Source organism: Tenrec ecaudatus, chromosome 16 (assembly GCF_050624435.1).
Source record: "Tenrec ecaudatus isolate mTenEca1 chromosome 16, mTenEca1.hap1, whole genome shotgun sequence".
NCBI classification, from domain to species: Eukaryota; Metazoa; Chordata; class Mammalia; order Afrosoricida; family Tenrecidae; genus Tenrec; species Tenrec ecaudatus.
The window spans coordinates 9,154,447-9,173,489 of record NC_134545.1 but is presented as its reverse complement, the minus strand read 5'-3'; the positions used below and the strand labels follow the sequence as shown (position 1 = coordinate 9,173,489).

The window sequence follows — 19,043 nt, the reverse complement described above, 5'->3', positions numbered from 1 at the left end:
AAGGGGAGAAGGTAAAGAGTGCCCCCCCTGCCCCACCATCGAGCCTCACTGAGCCAGCCAGAGGGATGACGCCCTGAGCCAGCACCACTCGCGTGGACCTTGAGATGCCAGCTGAGCACAGGGGCCCAGTGTCTGCCATTCACCGGATGATGTCATTCTCCTGGGAGGTCCCCGCTGGGCTGAGACACAGGCACCCAAAGGAGAGCAGTGATTGCTGAGGGCTGTGCGGGGAGGTGATGGAGCTCGGCCACGGAGACAGCCCCGGGCACACTATGTCTTTTGGGGGGTCATGACAAAGTTTGAAAATGGACTTTGGGGGTGTTTCCCAAACTCTGAGTCTGGTGAAAAGCCTGATATTGTACACTTTAAGGGGAACTTGTCTGGTCTGTGAATTTTCTCTCAACCGATCAGTTTCTAACAAACCCACAGTGACACACACTGTATTGAGGTCCTGGGGCCACAAGCATACAGCTTCCTGCCCTCGTGTCCAGAGTAAAGCCACCTGATGCCCAGAGTCAACTGTTAGGTTCATGAGCTGTGGCCTTGTGGAAGTGGACTACCAAGCCTTTCTTCTGAGGACCCTGCGGGCAGCCTGGAACCAAGCCCTCTCCATGCGAGTCCAGCGCTCACTGCACACGGCACCGAGTGTGTGGAGGCCGCCTGATCCCCTCCCAGCCAGCAGGAGAACCCAGCCTGCAGACTGCATGCGGGATACCTGGCTTGCAGGGCGCTGTGGCATCTGTGTTCAGGACAGGAGGGCAGAGATTCTGCCTGGTAACAAGTACCAGGCGGCAGTCACAGCGGCCAAGGCATGTGCCGGTGGGAGCTGGACAGGCTCTTCAGAGCCTTCACACAGGCACGGAGCAGGCAACCAAGTCGTGAGGGCCTTGGGCCTGTTCGTTCTGTCCATTATTTCCTCCCCAAAGGGAAAGCTCTTTATTTAAAAAAGAACAATGCACAGAGGAATCTGGCACTTTGTGACTTTCTCCTTGTTTTGACATCGTGTGTTTTCAAGCAGTGCGACACTTTGTAGCCCCTTCTAAGTGAGGTCAGCTGGAGAATCACGCATCTTCTGGGGATTGTCAGCTCTCACTCTGCCCTCAGTCTGTGGGCCCAGGGCATCGGCCCGGCCTGCTGCGTGACACCAAGGTGTGCCGTGGTCACTCTGCCTTGCGACTCCAACAACCACAGCGCTGTCAGCAGAGTCAGAGAGGCAGCAGGTCCCATCCCTGTGACGGCGCTCCCCCTGTGTCACTGGGTCCCACCGTCCCTTGCAGAGGCCACATAGCACTCAGATGGTGTCTAGGATTGTGAAGGGAGCAGGTTACAGCTGTGCAGAGAAATGCTCAGGACTCAGACCTTCAATCAGGACAGCTGCTTTGCTGCCGTGCCCGCAGGCAGGGCCCTCTGGCCCTCAGCCTCTTGGCCTGGCCTCTGCCCTGCTGGTGCAATAGGGCAAAACTCTTTTAGGGCTACCAAGACTGGTTCAAAGGGCACTCTGCTCTTCTGTCAACCTCATTCCAAAGGCACTCAGCTCCAGCTCCCACAATTCAGTGTCCCAGAGTCACCCCACTCCACAGTCCAGACTCAGCTCTATTTGTTTGTGGGCTGGATGATGCACCGCGGTGACCCAGGTTCTGCTGCCCCCGCTCCTCGGGCACTTCCTGCATCCACTAGGTTCAATGTGCAGGGACCTTGGGATACAAAGGACGGGCTGTGCTCAGGGCTCTGCTCTCTCGCTGGCAGCGAGGGCTCCACTTGTGCTCCAGAGAGAGCTATTGCACACCCAGTGGAGGGGCAACCCCACACAACCCTGTGCCAATGGAAACCTGTCACCCAATCCGCATTCCCGTACCCGGCACCCCCCACTCTGCACCCATCCAGCGAACAAACATGTCAGCTACATCACCCTTGAAACTTCCTTCCCAGGAACTCAGTCCTTCCCAGGTGCTGTCATGAACTTCTTCTCCTTTAAAAAAAAAAAACGGGCGTGCATGGGTGGGGTCCAGCAGCATTTCCTGAAGCCATCTTAGTAGATCCTAAGCATTTCTGTGAACCTGTGATAGAGAATGCATCAGCTCATGGAAGAATTTACTCCCTAAGAGATGCTGGGGGGACTGCGAGTCTCTCTGTGTTGAGTGCTGATGTTTCCTGAGAGATTCCCAGGAAGGGCCTGCAGGATGCTCCCCACTCCTCAGCAGGCTCCAGAATGACCAGGGCAGGGGCTGCCAGAGCCACAGCCTGGACGAGGGGGTCGGCCTGCTCTGAGGGGCAGCAGAGGCTGCCACCAGATTTCCCATCTGTTGTCCTTGATGACATTCAAGAGGCCGCAGTGAGATCCATTTCCTCCCGTTCATTTTTATGTCAAAAATCATGCATGAATAAAAGACAAAGTAAAAGTAACTCACAGAACCAGGCCTTGGGGGGATCTGCTACCTTCAGGGGGTAAAAATCGCAACTTGGAATTACTCTCAGCTCAGAGTGGACCACTTCCTGGCCCACCAAGCCTTGAGGATGATATTCTCGCTCAGAGCAGCCAATGCACAGAGAAGACCATGTGGTTGGCCCCATTATGAGACAGGACATCCCTCACTGATCCATAGTCCTACAGTGAACAACACTGGAGACACAGTATGGGAATTCCGGTCGATCTGATCCCACCACACTGAGGCAAAACACTAAGGGCGTGGAACAGAACAGCAAGGGGAACAGAGCAACGAAGTCCCCAGGGAATAGCAAAAATAGACTTTGGGGCTAGGGCTTGACACCCCATCAGACTCAACTGGAAAACTCTCTGAAAGGCAAACAAACAGTCCTTGAACTAACGTTTCTTTCTTGTGTGTTTTTTTGGTCATTGGCTTTTTGTTGTTGTTTTGTTTTATTTTGTTACTTTGTTTTTCTCTGTCTTGTTTTTGTGCATGTCATTATCTCCTCAGGTCTGTCTAAAAAAAGAAGGCTGGATGAACAATCTGGAGGAGAAAACAACAGGACGGACAGTTCCGGGGGGACATGGGAGAGGGGAAGGTGGGGAAAAGCAGTGGTGTAAACAAACCCAGGGACAAGGGAACAAGTGATCCAAATCAGTGGGGAGGAGGGTGTGGGAGGCCTGGTAGAGTATGACCAAGGGTAATGTAACTGAGAGGAATTACTGAAACCCAAATGAAGGCTGAATGTGATAGTGGGACAAGAGGAAAGTCAAAGGAAATAGAGGAAAGAGCTAGGAGGCAAAGGACATTTATAGAGGTCTAAATAAAGGCATGTAGATATGTAAATATATTTACATATGAGGATGTGGAAATAGATCTATGTGCATATATGTATATGTTTAGTATTAAGGTAGCAGATGGACATTGGGCCTCCACTCAAGTACTCCCTCAAAGCAAGAATACTTTGTTCAACTTCCCGACACAATCGCTGAAGACAAAGTGGGTGCATAAGCAAATGTGGTGAAGAAAGCTGTTGGAGCCTGGCTATCAGAAGATATAGTGTCTGGGGTCTAAAAGTCTCAAAGGTAAACAAGCGGCCATCTAGCTCAGAAGCAACAAAGGCCACACAGAAGAAGCACACCAAGCTGTGTGATCACGAGGTGTCGAAGGGATCAAGTATCAGGCATCATCAGAACAAACATCAAATCATTGTGAATGGGGAGGAGTGCAGAGGGGAGACCCAAAGCCCCTCTGTAGGCAATTGGACATCCTCTTACCGAAAGGTCTCAGGGAGATGAGCTAGTCACAGTGCAGTGTAGCAAAGATGAAGCATACAATTTTCCTCTAGTTCCTAAATGCTTCCTCCCCTGAACCTAGTACCACGATCCTAATTCTGCCTTATAAATCTGGCTAGACCAGAGGATGTACACTGGTACAGATAGGAACTGGAAACACAGGGAATCCAGGACAGATGATCCCTTCAGGACCAGTGGTGAGAGTGGCGGTACTGGGAGGGTGTAGAGAGGGTGTGCTCGAAAGGGGAAACCTGTTACAAGGATCTACATATAACCTACTCCCTGGAGGAGAGAAAACAGAAAAGTGGGTGAGGGAGACATCAGACAGTGCAAGATATGATAAAATAATAATTTATAAATTGTCCAGGGTTCATGAGGGAGGAGTGAGCAGGTAGGGAGGGGGGAAAACTGAGGAGCTGATGCCCAGGGGCTTAAGTGGAGAGCAAATGTTTTGAGAATGATGAGGGCAATGAATGTGCAAGTGTACTTTACACAATTGATGTATGTATGGACTGTGATAAGAGTTGTATGAGCCCCTAATGATTTTTTTAAAAAAAGAAGAAAAAAAATGAAGAAAATGTTCTAAAATTGATTGTGATGACTGTACAATTCTCGATGTGACTGAATTATTCAATTGTGTGATATGAGTTATATGCCAATAAAACTGCTAATAATAATAATAAGAAATTACTTTCAGCTCAACTTGTTTTACGTTTTTATCTCCTCAATGTATTAGAAAAGGACTACAGCATGGATCTCAAACTTGGGGTACAGACAAGGCTTGGATTTCAGCCCATGCCTGGCTACTTGCTCCTTCCCGGGGCTCACGCAGGTGATTTCCCGTCACCTTCATTTTCCTGCTCAGTAAATGGGAACAAGAGGAGCTGTCACACCTGGTTGTGGCGATGGTTAAACAAGATGAGGTGTGTGAAGCCCAGACACCTACTAGCAGAGGGAATGAAGGTCAGTGTGGGATATGGGAAGAGGGGAGGAGAGTGAGCTGGGAAGCTGTACCACAGACTGCAGGTACAACATCCGTACAATGGAACAGGGACAAGGTTGGGTCTTTGTGATCTGTAGGTTTATTGTGCCCACCTGGCCAATAGGAACATGTGGGATTAGTAAGGTCACAGTTTGATCAGAGAGTAAAAAGATAAATGGCTTGGCAAGCCCCACTTATCTCTTGCTTTCTGGTGATCAGACCAGCATGTAGTTGCTTTTGCTCAGTGGTTCTCAACCTGCCCAATGCCGAGACCCTTCAATACAACTCCCAGTGTTGTGGTGACCCCCCAACCCTAACATTATTTTCATTGCTACTTCATAACTGTCATTTTTCTACTGTTATGAATCAGGTGACCCCTGTGAAAGAGTCATTCGACCTCTGAAGAGGGTGCGACCCACAAGTTGAGAAATGCTGCCTTAGCTAGTTCTTTACTTTAACTTGTGAGCTACACTACCCATGGGACACCCAACCCGTGGATTGTGATCCTAGAGCTTGAGGTTCCTTCGAGACCTGTTTCCTCATGCTGCTAGTGTCTACATTGCTTGAGCTGGGGACTGTCGGATCCTGTCATCTGGCTGACTGTTGGTGACCTGCCTTGTTGTTTGCTGCCTGTGGCTAGACTGCCTGCATTACCCTAGGGAAGACTCAGCTGACCTTGGGCCCAGCAGCCCTCATGAGTTGAAGGACTTCCAGTATATTAACTGCTCAATGGAAGTGAGTTGAACTGAGCCCTCTGTATTGCTGTGTGGACTAATTAGGTGTTATATTTCTTTGTGCTGTATACATCTAACAATATCTCTAACTATATGGTTTTGTTTCTCTAGAGAACCCTGTCTAATATAGTCTTGCCCCGGCCTCACAATCCTTGCGATGCTGCGGCCACTGTCCCCGCCTCACGGAGGGTCTTCCTCTGTTCCCCTCCCTGCCAGAGTGTCTTCGTCAAGTCTGATGACAGGTCTGAAACCTGGGAGGCAAAGTCTTGCCAGCTTCCCATCCAAGCAGCAGTCTGACTCTAGGGCTTCCAAGCCAGACCTGTTCATTCTTCTGGCAATCCATGGTCATGCCAATATTTCTTGCCAACCCCTAATTCAAAGCATCCATTCCTCTTAGGTCTGCCCTCCTCACTGACGAGTTTCACAGGCATCTGAGGCAATGCAGAAAGCCATGCCGTGATCAGGTGCATCGTAGTCCTGAAAGTGACGTCATGATCTGTGTGATGTAACACTTGAAAGAGGTTGGTGCAGATTGGCCCAGTGGAATATGGGGCCCGGTTTCTGTCCTGTCTCATCTCTAAGATTCAGACCTGCCTGCAGAGCAGTGGTGTTGGGTTTGTGAATTCTATCGCACGCTGAGAGAACTCACGCCAAAGCACGTTGTGTGATCCAAGTGAGCTTTTATGAAGGGTTAAAAAACTCAGTCTTAAAAGGGTGCCCGCTCTTTCTGGGAAGCATGCCAAGCTGCGGGGAAGGCACTCTGGGGTTGACAACTGGGCACAACAAGCATGTGGAAAAAAGCACCCACATGTGAGGAACTGGGGTGACCCTGGGGGGGGGACAGAAGCCCAAGAACCCTAGTGGCTAAGAACATGTGCGCCAGAGCCTGGGAGCCCAGAGTAGGCCTGGAGCCGGCCGATATGCCCCAGCACGGGGGAGGGAGACCCTCACCTTCCACCTGGCACTGACCAGGAGCACGTAAAAGAGAGCAGGGCCTTCTCACAGCCAGGGGAAACCAAACCTCTGGCTGGGGAGGTGTGGTGGATGGTATTGGTTGACCCCATTGGCCGTGTTAGGGCCACCTGTGTGATGTCCCTCAGGTGGTTTTGTCCAAGATATTAGTTTTGCCTGGGCCAAAACACCGTGTCTGTGCAGGATTAGTTGGGGTCTTTATAAGTGTTCAATGGTTGCCTGATTTCTTCCCGGCCTCCTCTATGGGGGCCTTTGCAGGCATGGGAGGGACAAATCCTGTCCCTAAATCTAGCTCCCCTAAGAGTAGGTCCGCTGTTGGTTCTCCTTTCTGTAGTCCTTACAAGAAATTCCTGAAGCCCCACGTTCACTGTCATGTGTGCGGTCTCTGTGTTTCTCTCAATACCAAAGCACACTCACTGCATGGAGGCCAGGCTGACTCATACATAGCCTCCCCCAGGGCTTTCAGAGACTGGAACTGTTTACTTCTCCCACGGAGCTGCTGGTGGTTTTGAACTACCGATCATGCGGCTCACAGCCCAACGGCTAACCACGGGACCACCAGAGTCCCATAAGGCCCGATGCCAGTCCTGCTCACTGCAATAAATCCTTTCTAAAGATAGTGAAAAGGAAGTGCCCCTTCCATCTCCCCAAAGCATTTTACAACACATTCCCTGATTTAATCCCCACATTCCAATGACACAAGCCCTCTGACTGATTCTGAAACATGAGCATCCTGAAGCCCGGAGACCTAAAGTAACTTGCCCAAGGGCACCTAGGGTGATCAGGCCTGAACTCCAACCCACTCTGTCCGGTTCTGGTGGCCCCCCTTTCAATGCTGCAGAAAGCCGATGCAATAAAGAACTGCTCTAAGGCACCTTGGGAAGAAAGAGGGGCAGGCTCAAGAAACATCCACCAGTGACCCAATCGAGGTCCTGAAAGATGAAGCCGGGTCCCCTGATCAGCGGACGGGGAGAGGGGGAGAGGGGAGTTCTCTACAGACAGGGCACTAAGTCACCCCTATGTTTGAGGGTCAGACTCCCCTCTCTTTATCCCCCGTAATGGGGGAGGGGATTTGAGTATAGACTTTGGGGCCACAGAGACCCTTGGTTCGCTCCACATCCACTCACCTCTCCTCCTAGCCATCCCTGCTCCCTAGGCCCTTTGTGGATTACCCACAATCCACTTTCTTTTTCTTAAAATCATTTTTATTGGGGGCTCGTACAACTCTTATCACAATCCATCCATCCATTCATGTCAAGCACACATGTAGTCATTTTCATTTTCAAAAGATTTCCTTTCTACTTGGTATCAGCCCTTGGTATCAGCTCCTCACTTTTGACCCTATCCTCCCTCCCTCATGAACCCTTGATAATTTATGAATTATTATTATATTTTCATGTCTTACACTGACCGATGTCTCCCTTTACCCATTTCTCTCTTGTTCATCCCCCTGGGAGGGGGTTATAGCTAGGTCCTTGGTTCTCCCTTTCTTGCCCCACTCTCCCCTCACCCTCCTGGGTTTGCCACTCTCAATGTCGACCCTGAGCGGTTCATCTGTCCTGGATTCCCTGTGTCTCCAGCGCTTATCTGCACCAGTGTACCTGCTCTGGTCTAGCCAGATTTGTAAGGTAGAATTGGGGTCATGATAGTGGGGGGCGGGGAAGCACTAAAGAACTAGAGGAAAGGTGTATGCTTCACTGCTGCTAGACTGCACCGTGACTGGCTCGTCTCCTACCCGCCACCCTTCTGAAAGGGGATGTCCTATTGCCTACATATCAGTTTTGGGTCTCCATCCCACACTCCCCCTCATTGACAACGATATGATTTTTTGTTCTGGGTCTTTGATGACTGATACCTGATCCTACCGACACTCATGATCACACAGGCTGGTGTGCTTCCTCCATGTGGGATGTGTTGCTTCTCAGCTAGATAGTCGCTTGTTTATCTTCAAGCATTTAAGACCCCAGATTCTACATCTTTTCATCGCTGGGCACCATCAGCTTTCTTCACATTTGCATATGCACCTATTGTCTTCAGCAATGTGTCGGAAAGGTGAGCATCACAGAATGCTGGCTTCTTAGAACAAAATGTTCTTTCATTGAAGGAGTCCTTGAGCAGAGGCCCAAGGTCCATCTGCCACCTTAATATTAAACTTATAAATATATGTACATAGATGTATTTCCCCATCATCATATAGAAATGTTTACATATGCACATGCCTGTATTTAGACCTCTGTAAATGCCCTTTGCTTCCTAGTTTTTTGTTCTACTTCCATTTACTTTTATTTTGTCCCCCTACACGTTCAGCCTTCCTTTGGGTTTCAGCAATTCCTCTGGTCACATTGCCCTTTTCTTTTTTGTCTCTTTTTGGATACATTGCCCTTGACTGCACCCTACCAGTCCTCATACACCCTTCTTGCCATGAATTATATATCACTTGTTGTTCCCTCCTCCCTGGGTTTGCTAACACCCACTTCCTTTCTGCCACCTCCCCCTCTCCCATGTGCCCCCACCCACCTGGGAAGCATCACTCTCTTGTTTTCTTCTCTGGATAGTTTATCCTGCCTATCTTACCTCGATAGACATGGAGAGGTAATAATACGCACAAAAACAAGACACAGCAAAACAAAGCATCCAAGAATACAGGTCAACCAGCCTCCCTGAGCTGTGGGAACAGGGGAGGAGAATGCGGAGGGGGGGGTGGGGGCTCTGAGTGACCCCGGAGGGACAAACAGCCCTGCTAGACCACTTGCTTTCCACATTCAAACCTGTCCCTTGGTCTTTCCGATGAGATTCAGGCTCCGGACTGGAAGCAGCCAGGAGGGTGGGGGGGATCCCAGCGGGTCTCAGGGAAAACCACCTCCGCTGCCAATGCACTTAAGGCAACCCTCACACTAGCCACTGCGCCTGCGCAAGAGGGGGGCGGGCCTGAGAAGGGTGGGGGGGCCTAAGCAGGGTGGGAGGGGCCTGGGCAGGCCGGGGGCTGGGCCATCCTGATCAATAGGAAACAGAGACCAGACCCAGAGACAGGTGTGCTCAAGCAACCTACCTGCTCCCTTACTCAGAAGTCCCTCTGGCCCGAAGATGATCTACGTTGGGATTATTGCATTAGTGATATTTTGGATTTCATTTTTTGTCAAAGGAGTGTAACTCCAGGCTTGTGGTTTTCCCGAAGCTGCCTCTGTTGGTGCCTAAATCGAACAATTCTTTCAGGAACGTGTGTAAAGTGCTGGGCGCTGTGAGGAGATTGGCAATTCTTGGTTGAGGGCCCGGATGGCGGTTCCTTTCAGTTCGGCTTATTTGGTGATTACTGAGGCCCTCAAACGGAGCCCTGGTAGCATCGTGATACCAGGTGGGCTGCAAACCTCAAGGCCAGCAGTTTGAATCCACCACCTGCTCCGAGGGAGAACGATGGAGCTTTCTACTCCTGTGATGAGTTAGGTTATTGGAAACTCATCGGAGCAGGTCTACCCTGCCCTATAGGGTCATGGTGAGTGGGCATCAAAAAGGTGACAGTGCGTCTTGTCCAGTGTAAACCCTCTAGAGACACCTGGGAAGACAGGCCTGGTGAGCTGCCTCCCAAAGGCCTCAGCCTTGACAGTGGGCAGGAGCCTCGTCCTATGGCCGGATCTGAGTGGACTGGACAGCAGCCAACAGCAGCCCCATTATTAACTGGACAGGAGGCTGTTGTGACCATCAGGTGAACCCACACCTCTGTTTGCTCACTTGGCATGCTTCGGTGCCATGAGTCAGTTCTGACTCACAGTGACCCTGGTTTCCCCAGAACAAGACCCTGCCTGGTCCAGGCCATTCTCACAATGGTTCCTGAGCTTGTGGTCTTTATCATGTTGAGGTCTTGCCCTTTTCTCTGCCCCTCTGCTTTCCCAAGCATGATGTCATTCTCTAGGGATGGACGCCCCAGATAAAATGGTCCAAAGGATTGAAGGCGACCTCTCGTCATCTTGGCTTCTAAGGAGCATTCTGGGCTGGCCCTGAGCAAAGCAACATTCACAGCAAAGGGGATGTGGGCCCCAAAGTGCAATTCCACACACAGGCCCTCTCCGTCAGCCTCTGATGGTGTGAGGAGCCCGTTGGAGGTGTTTCAGGGCAGTAAGCGCCTTCCTGGTCACTGTTTTTCTGATAGACTTTCCTCCTCTGCCTGTCCCTACTCACTCTGCTGCCCTGCAATGTCCGAGTAGACATAACTGAAACCTGGTGGGCAAATGGGCCAGCGACTTAGTCCTTCAGAGTTCAGGTGTTTTCCATCTGATCCAGAGCAAACCAATCACTGTCCACTCACAGTGACCCTCTAGGACGGAGTAGAACCACCCCCATCCTGGTTAGCAGACCCACAGGGACGTGAGTGGATTCTGACTCATAGAGACCTGACAGGACCAAGTGGACCTAACTGCTCCCATGGGTACTGAGACTGTGCACAGTGTAGGGAGCAGACAGCTTCACCTTTGTCCCTCAGAGGTTCTGCTCGGTTGGGACGATTGGCCCCACCCACACCCAACATCACTACGGAGACACCTTCCCATCAGACACATGTGGTCCTATCCTGACTCCCCCATCTCTGTGCTCTTGGGAACGAGACCTCCTTCTCGGAGGTCAAGGTCCTCGTGCGTCATGCAGATGAGCGCCCATCACGTCCATGACTGGCAATCTGTGCGGAGCTGGGGATTCCCCTACGGCCAGCCTCACGGAGCTGCTTGCAGGATGCTCCCAGGCTAGAGACAAAGCACCTGGAGACACGGGCCTTTCCACAGGTGCTTTAATGGAGGCAGGGTGTACGCAAAGCACCTGGAAGGCTCCAGTCTGAGGGGGGTGCTCAGCTCTGACAGTGCTCCCAGAAGTTCAGATTCTTGTTAGCTGGGTTGTATGGTGCCTTTGAAAAGCAGATGGCAGCATTGCGGTCACACTCACAGATGAAGGCCTGGCATTTGTTGTTGCTGCCTGGGGAAGGACAAGGAGACAGGAGGACAGAGTCAAGGCAGATCCTGGATGGGACAGTTAGGGACTTGAAGGCAAACATGAGGCCTAAATAGGGTATCTGGGATCTGACTCTATCACAGAGGGCTCACCGTGAGCACCAGCTGCATAGCCTGATGGTTAAGGCCAGAGCCTTTGAGAGCACATGCGACTGGTTTCCAATGGCCGGGTCCACCACGCGTAAGCTCTGTGGTTTGGGCACCAGCAAGTGTACTGAACCTCAGCTCCCTCATCTGGTAATTGGGCTACATGCTTAGCTCAGGGCATATGCCCCAGGCCTCCTAAACGCTGATTCTCAGGCAGCGTTCTGAATCAGGAAGCAGTGTAGCCAGGCCGCCACGCAGAGAGTCAGCGACCAGCAGAGAGACCATGGAAAGCCAAGCACCACCCCTGGGACGACGTGGGGAAGGAGAGCAGAAATGGATGCCCAGCTTGAAGACTGTAAACAGCATCACTGACTTGGATATGGAGAGGTCTTTGAGATTGTGTTTGATGTCACTGAATTGTGTCCCCACCTGCCCTGCCCCCCCATGCCCTAAGTCCCTGTTGTACGCTGCTGCAGAGTCACAATCCCAGTTGGGGGTGGACTGACTGTGAAGTGCAGGAGTTCAGGATCAGTGCAGGCTGGGTGTGAGTCAGTGTCTTTGGAGATATAAAAGAGATAGACTTCTCAGGGAGGGGCAGAGAGAGAGGTCAAGTCACAGGCAAGGCACTCCAGGATTGAGGCCCAGAAGGGACAAAGGCTTCCATCAGAGCAGACAGAGAGAAAGCCTGCCCTGGGTAGCCCCTTGAAATCGGGCTCCTAGCCTCCTACAGTGTGAGAAAATAAAGTTCTGTTGATGAAAGCCACCCCCTTCTCACGATTCTGTTCCAGCAACGCTAGCTAGGTGTGAAGGTGGATAATTTGTTCCACGGTGAAGCAATAGATACCGACATAGAGACATGAACACCACCCTCCGGGAGCTTCCCCAGCTCCATGACTGAGCCTCAGTTTTCTCATCTGGATAAGAGAGATAATACTAGTCTATCTCATAGCGATGTCATAGTATTAAAGAGACACACACTGACCAAAGGAAAGGGAGCAATAGATGATGGGCATCATAACGCTTTCAACTCCCCCTGCCCCTAGCCCCCTCTTCCTTCCCCCCCCCAACACACACTGGGGCCTAGAGGCCAATGAGGAGGGGGTACATACTGCTGCAGATGATTTCATTGTTGGAACATTTATATTTGTAGGATGTGGTGTAGGCATTTCCTGGGGTGAATTTACAGCTTAACAGATCATCGGCCCGCTGGTAGCAGGAGTCATGAGCCTGGCAACACCTGGAGGGGGAGGGGAAGAGAACTGAGTCTGCAGCAGGACCCAGGGCCATAGGTCCTCTTTCCTCTCAGCACCAAGTAGAGTTGAGATGTTCCAAGTCAGAAGGTCCTGTGACCTGCAGGAAGCCAACCACCCCTCCTCCTCCCCCTGCCCCACCTTCTTAGGTCCTTTCATCACATGTTTGTTGACAGCGATTTTAACAGGGTCATAGAAGCGACTGACAAGTCAAAGCCATTGAGTGGATTCCAATGCAGAAGGAAGCTACAAATCTTCCTAAGACTGTGAGTCATTGTGGAAGCACCAAGCCTCCTCTTCCTTGTGTAGCGCGGCTGGTGAGTTTGAACTGCCCATCTTGCAGTGAAGAATGGAAAACCCAATGCACTGTCATTGAGGAGATGCTGAGTCATAGGGACCTGTACATAGGGCAGGTAGAGCTGCCCTGGAGGTTCTGCTAGCCCGCCAGTCTCTGTCAGAGCAGATACCCCCACCTTTGCCCCACAGACTGGCTGGTGGTTTTGAACTGTACACCTTGCGGATCACAGCCCAACACGTAACGACTACGTCACCAGGGCTCCTTAGAAATTAATATGGTAGGAAAGTACATGTCCTAAAGATGCAGTGATAGTTTTGAAGCAGGACTTCAAATCATTTCATTCAGGCGTGAATTTCCATGGCTACAGACTGAATCAGAATCTATGCTGTTAAGAGCCCAGAATCACCTTGTTAAAATGTAGATTCAGGATCAGTATATCTGGACTGGAAACAGCAGTTCTCCATGTGAGGGGACAGGGAGCTTACCCCGCTGGGAGCCCCAGGCCTGGGGGTAGAGTGGGTAATAACCCAGCTGCTAATAGAAGGTCAGCGGTTTGATTGCACCAGCTGCTCCGTGGGAGGAAGCTGAGGCTGTCTACCCTGTAAAGGGGTCCTCTCGGAAGCCCTGTGGTGAAGATCTAGTCTGTACAATAGATGCGGGTCCCTGGTGTGAGAATGGGGTCCCTCGGCGCAGGCAGAAGACACCTGGACTGTTGGGTTGATGTGCATTACCGTTCGGTGCCGCTGGAGGGCAGTAGGAGGCGCGTTCCCACAGCCCCAGCTCCTTCAGGAAGCACAGGATGGACACAGGGTCCTCTTGCAGCTGCTGGGATCTCCGCAGCCCACATGCCACGTGCAAGTCCTCTCCCTGTGCCTCGCTTCCGGGTCACGTCAGGTCCTTGTCCCGTGCCCGTTCCCGCCTGGCCCCTCACCCACCAAGCCCACCCCCTTCCCTCCAGATCACCCACCTGTCCAGCTCATCGACTGGAGTGCCGGATCCGCCCAGGCCACAGTAGCAGCCGTAGTCGCTGTAATCCCAGACGTTTCTGTAGGGCTTGGGACAGTGGAGCATGAAAAAGAAATCCCACAATGCCCGAGGTCTTAAGTCCAATTCCATTGAGGCAGTCACTGCAAGGAGAGACAGTTAGAGGTCAAGTCCTGCCTGGCAGGGTCAGTGAACCCACAGTGCCTGCTGGCCGGCCTCTCAGACTGTCGCCTGGCCCAGTGTCACCTGGGAAAAAGAGCTGCCCACCAGAAACTGGTAGGGTGAGTGTGCTTAGTTGGTTGGTGTGTTTACAGGAGAATATTTAAAGATATTTACCTCAGCACTGAAGCTACCGTTCAAGAAGGGAAACTTTTCAGATCAGAGCAAGGAGGATCCAATGAGGGCGGAAAGGGAAGAAAATGAAAGAGTGAAGGACATCCTGGCTCACCAAGCCCTGCGGACAATGTTCCTGCTCAGAAGAGCAATGCACAGAGATGACCCCAGGGCTGGCCTCGCCACGGGACACAGCGTTCCTCATTGACCCAGAGCCCCATTGAGACAACACTAGAGACACACAGCGGGAATTGTGTCTGCTATGAGCTCACTACCCCAAAGCCAGCCATGGGGGCATGCAGCAGAGCAGCGGGGGAGCCGAGCAACGAAGTCTCCAGGGATAGAGGCGGTGCCTAGCATGGCACCCCATCAGACTCTACTGGAAAGCACCTGGGAAGGACAACACACTGACCCTCAACTATTCATATGGTCGTTTTGGGTGTTGTAGCTATTGTTCTACTTTCTACTGTTGCTTCCTTGTACTCAGTCTTGTGATGGGACATAGCATGTCTACCTGGAAGGATAGGTGGGCTAACCAAGCCAGAAGAGAGAACAACAGGATGACAGTTACGGAGGGACATGGGAGTAGGGGAGGTGGAGGAAAGGAAGTAGGTTATTAACAAACCCACGGACAAGGGAACAACAAGTGATCCCAAATCAGTGACAAACAGGGTGAAGGAGGTCTGGCAGGGCTCCATCAAGGGCAATGTAACTGAGAGGAATTCCTTAAACCCAAATGAAGGCTGAGCGTGATAGTGGGACTAGAGGAAAGTACAAAGAAATAGAGGAAATAACTAGGAGGCAAAGGGTAGTGATAGAGATTTAAATATATGCAGGTGCACACAGATGTAAATCTATTTATGTATGTATGACCTGGGGAAATAGATCTATGTACATATATTTATAGGTTTAGTATTAAGAAAACAGATGGACAGCGGGCCTCTGCTCAAATACTCCCTCAACACAAGAACACTCTTTTCTAACAATTTGGCAGTCTGAGATGCTCACCTTCCTGGCACGATCGCTGAAGACCATGGATGCAAAAGCAAATGTGATGAAGAAAGCTGATGATGTCTGGCTACCAAAAGATATAGCATCTGAAGTCTTAGAAGAGTGATCAATCGATACCCTCACAGAGGGGTCTAGGGGAGGAGATGGGTCAGTCAGGGTGCGATGTAGCACTGATGAAGAATACAGCTTTCCCCCAGTTCCTAAATGCTTCCTACCCCCCAACTACCATGATCTGAATTCTACCTTGCAAGTCTGGATAGAGCAGAGGTTGTACACTGGTGCATATAGGAGCTGGAGGCACAGGAATCCAGGGTGGATGATACCTTCAGGACCAGGGGTGTGAGGGGCGATACTGGAAGGGTAGAGGGTGAGTGGGTTGAAAAGGGGGAACCGACTACAAGGATCTACATGTGACCTCCTCCCTGGGGGATGGACAATAGAAAAGAGGGCGAAGGGAGACGTCGGACAGGGCAAGATATGACAAAATAATAATTTATAAATTATCAAGGGCTCATGAGGGAGAGGGGAGCAGGGAGGGAGAGGAAAAAAGAGGACCTGATGCAAAGGGCTTAAGTGGAGAGCAAATGCTTTGAAAATGATTAGGGCAAAGAATGTACTGATGTGCTTTATACAATTGATGTATGTATATGTATGGATTGTGATAAGAGTTGTATGAGCTCCTAATAAAATGTTAAAACAAAAGAAAGAGTGATCAATCAGTGGCCATCTAGCTGAGAAACAATAAAACACCATGGAAGAAGCACACTAGCCTACCCCAACACAATCTCTGAAGACAAAGCGGGTGCCTAAGCAAATGCACGAAGAAAGCTGATGATGCTTGGCTGTCAAAAGATATAGCATCTGGGTCCTCTAGGTGGGAAGATAAACAAAGGGCATCCAGCTAAGAAACAACAAAGCCCCCTGGAAGAAGCACACCAGCCTGTGAGATCACAAGGCTTTGAAGGGACCAGGTAACAGGCATGAAAACACACACAAAAATTTTTTTAAATCATAGCACTGTGAATGAGGGGGAGTGCGGAGTGGGGACCCAGGACCCATCTATGGGAAATTGGACATCCCCTTGCAGAAGAGCTACTGGGAGGAGATGAGCCAGTCAGGGTGCAGTGTAGCAATGATGAAATATACAATTTTCCTCTAGTTCTTGAATGCTTCCTACGCCCCACTATCATGATCCTAATTCTCTCTTAAATATCGGGCTGGACCTGAGGATGTACACTGGCACAGATAGGAAGTGGAAACACAGGGAATCCAGCACAGACGACCCCTCAGAACCAGTGGTGAGAGTGGTGATACCGGGAGCGTGGAGGGAAGGTGAGGAAGAAAGGGGGCACAGATGACAGGTCTATATATATAACCTCCTCCCTGGGGGACGGACAGCGGAGAAGTGGGTGAGGGGAGAGGTCAGAGGGTGTAAGATATGACAAAATAATAATAATTTATAAATTTTCAAGTGTTCATGGGGGAGGGACATGGGGAGTGAGGGGTAAACATGAGGAGCTGATACCAAGGGCTCAAGTAGAAAGCAAATGTTTTGAGAATGATGATGGCAAGAAATGTACAAATGTGCTTGACAGAATTGATGTAGGTATGGATTGTGATAAGAGTTGTTTTGAGAATGATGATGGCAACAAATGTACAAATGTGCTTGACAGAATTGATGTAGGTATGGATTGTGATAAGAGTCGTATGCACCCCCTGATAAAATGATTTTTTGAAAACATTTCATTGCAAAAAAATCACATGGCGTTGACTATGTTGTTGGATAAGCTTCGTGGCTGATATGCGAGCATCACCACGGCCATGTCAAACATGTTCATGCTCTCATGAAGTCATCTCCGACCTGTCGCTGTTACAGCCCAAAGCCTGGGCAGCTACCGAGCTCTGCTCTCGCTCTATGCCTCTGTCCACTAGGAACACGGCACATGAATCCCATGCTGTGTAAGGACTTTCAGTCTGACTCCTTTGCTTACAACAGGGGTCCCCACACTTCTATGCAGGGGCCAGTCACTGTCTCTCAGACCTGCTGGAGGCCCGGACTATAGTTTAAAAAAAAAAACCCAAAACTATGAACAACTTCCTAAGCACACGGCACACATCTTACTTTGAAGTAAAAAAATGATCGGGGCTAAAACACCCGGCGGACCGGATAAATGTCCCCGGCGGGCCGCATGTGGCCACAGCCGTAGTGTGAGGATGCCTGGCTTAGAATAGTGCTTTCTGGGCTCATCTGGGTGGGGTTCACTCTGATGCTAACAGAGCGTCCACTGTAGGGATGGACCACATTCTGTGCATCCGTCACTTGGGCTGTTTCTGCTGCGGGGTTGTCACACACAGCTCTGCTGGGACATTCAGGGACAGCCCTTGGGTGAACGGGTTTCAACAGGATGCTTTCCGCCATCCCTCTCAGTCAGCATTGGCTGCGTGGCAATGAGAATGAGTCATCCTTTCTCCAATAACTATTTCTGGGGCATCTACTATGTGCCCTGGTGGCAGCGTGGGGTAGGCATTGGGCGGCGAGCTCAGGTTAGTGTTTCGAACCCACCAGCCGCTATTCGGGAGAAACAGGAGTCTGTGTTCTTGTAAAGATTTCCTGACTCAGAAGAGCCTCGGTGAGCTGGACGGGACCGGGGGCAGCAGGTTTGCTTGGGGTTTCCTGTGTGCCAGGTATGGTGCTCAGAGCAGAAGAGAAAGCTGGGCAGAAGTGGGTCCTGGGACAGAGTCTCCTGGGACACTGTGGGGGGAGTGGTGGGGAGAAACAGGGGTCGCTCAGCATGATAGGGTGGGGTTGAAGGGGGTGGCTGGCAGTAGGGTAGGTTCTTCCCAAAGGACCAGAGAGCTTAGAAGACATCGTGGGGACAAGGAAGAGAAGGGAACCCCCAAATGCCCAAAGTAGGGCCCTCAGGGCCTGTGGGGAGCCCCACAGTTGCTGGGACTGTGGCCCCATGGCCTGCATGGAGGGCTGAGCATGGTGGTGCCTACCTGAGAGCAGAGCAGCCAGCACAAGGAGCTTCATCCTGCTGCCAAGGAGGTGAGTGGAAGGAGCCAGTGGCCTCGGTCCTTATAGCTGCTGCCATGGGAGCCCAGGACAAGGCTGGAGTGTTTGCTTTGCTCCCATTGGCCTGAGTCTGCATGGGCGAGGTCATGGAAGCAGTGGGGGCCACTGTCCGCAGCTGAGCCTGGGGAGGAAGGACAGGGGAGTGGCTGCTCCTGGAACCTGGACCCTCAGGCCTACACTTTGGCCCCTGCCCAGCATCCTCACTGGGTGGCCCAGGCAGCCCACCTCACTGCACAGCAGGGGACTGGAGAGGGGAGGGGCAGGAGTGGTGCCTCCTGTCTGGCTGGAAGTTGGAGGGGCACAGGGCAGAGCCCATCAGTCTGCACTGTGCTCAGGAGGAAAGGGGGTCAGAGAGGCAGTGTCCCCCGCCCAGGGATGCACAGCTGGGGAATGGCAGCACAGAGGGGACTCCAGCTGAGGCCGATCTGAGGGGGAGACCCGGGCCTTCTTTTTATGTACAGAACCGGCACCCGCACACCTCCTTGTTCTCTGTCTTGGGTTTTGGAGGAGGCCCTGGGCTTGGGAGCGCCGAAGGCTCAGGTGGGACCTGTTGGGGGATGAGCAGGGGTTACAAAGGTCAGGAGTTGAACCTTGATCGCCTAAG

At 51.3% G+C, this 19,043-nt stretch overlaps 1 protein-coding gene across 1 annotated transcript; it reads right to left on the bottom strand.

Moving 5' to 3' along the window:
• Window positions 1–11,240: 11,240 nt before the first annotated feature.
• LOC142429474 (phospholipase A2, minor isoenzyme-like) lies at window positions 11,241–18,397 on the bottom strand. The gene is made up of 4 exons (XM_075534571.1): window positions 18,364–18,397; window positions 14,003–14,162; window positions 12,597–12,724; window positions 11,241–11,365 (listed from the first exon to the last, which is right to left on the bottom strand). Exons 1-4 carry the CDS (start codon window positions 18,395–18,397, stop codon window positions 11,241–11,243), a joined length of 447 nt encoding a protein of 148 aa, XP_075390686.1.
• Between the last annotated feature and the right edge of the window lie 646 nt (window positions 18,398–19,043).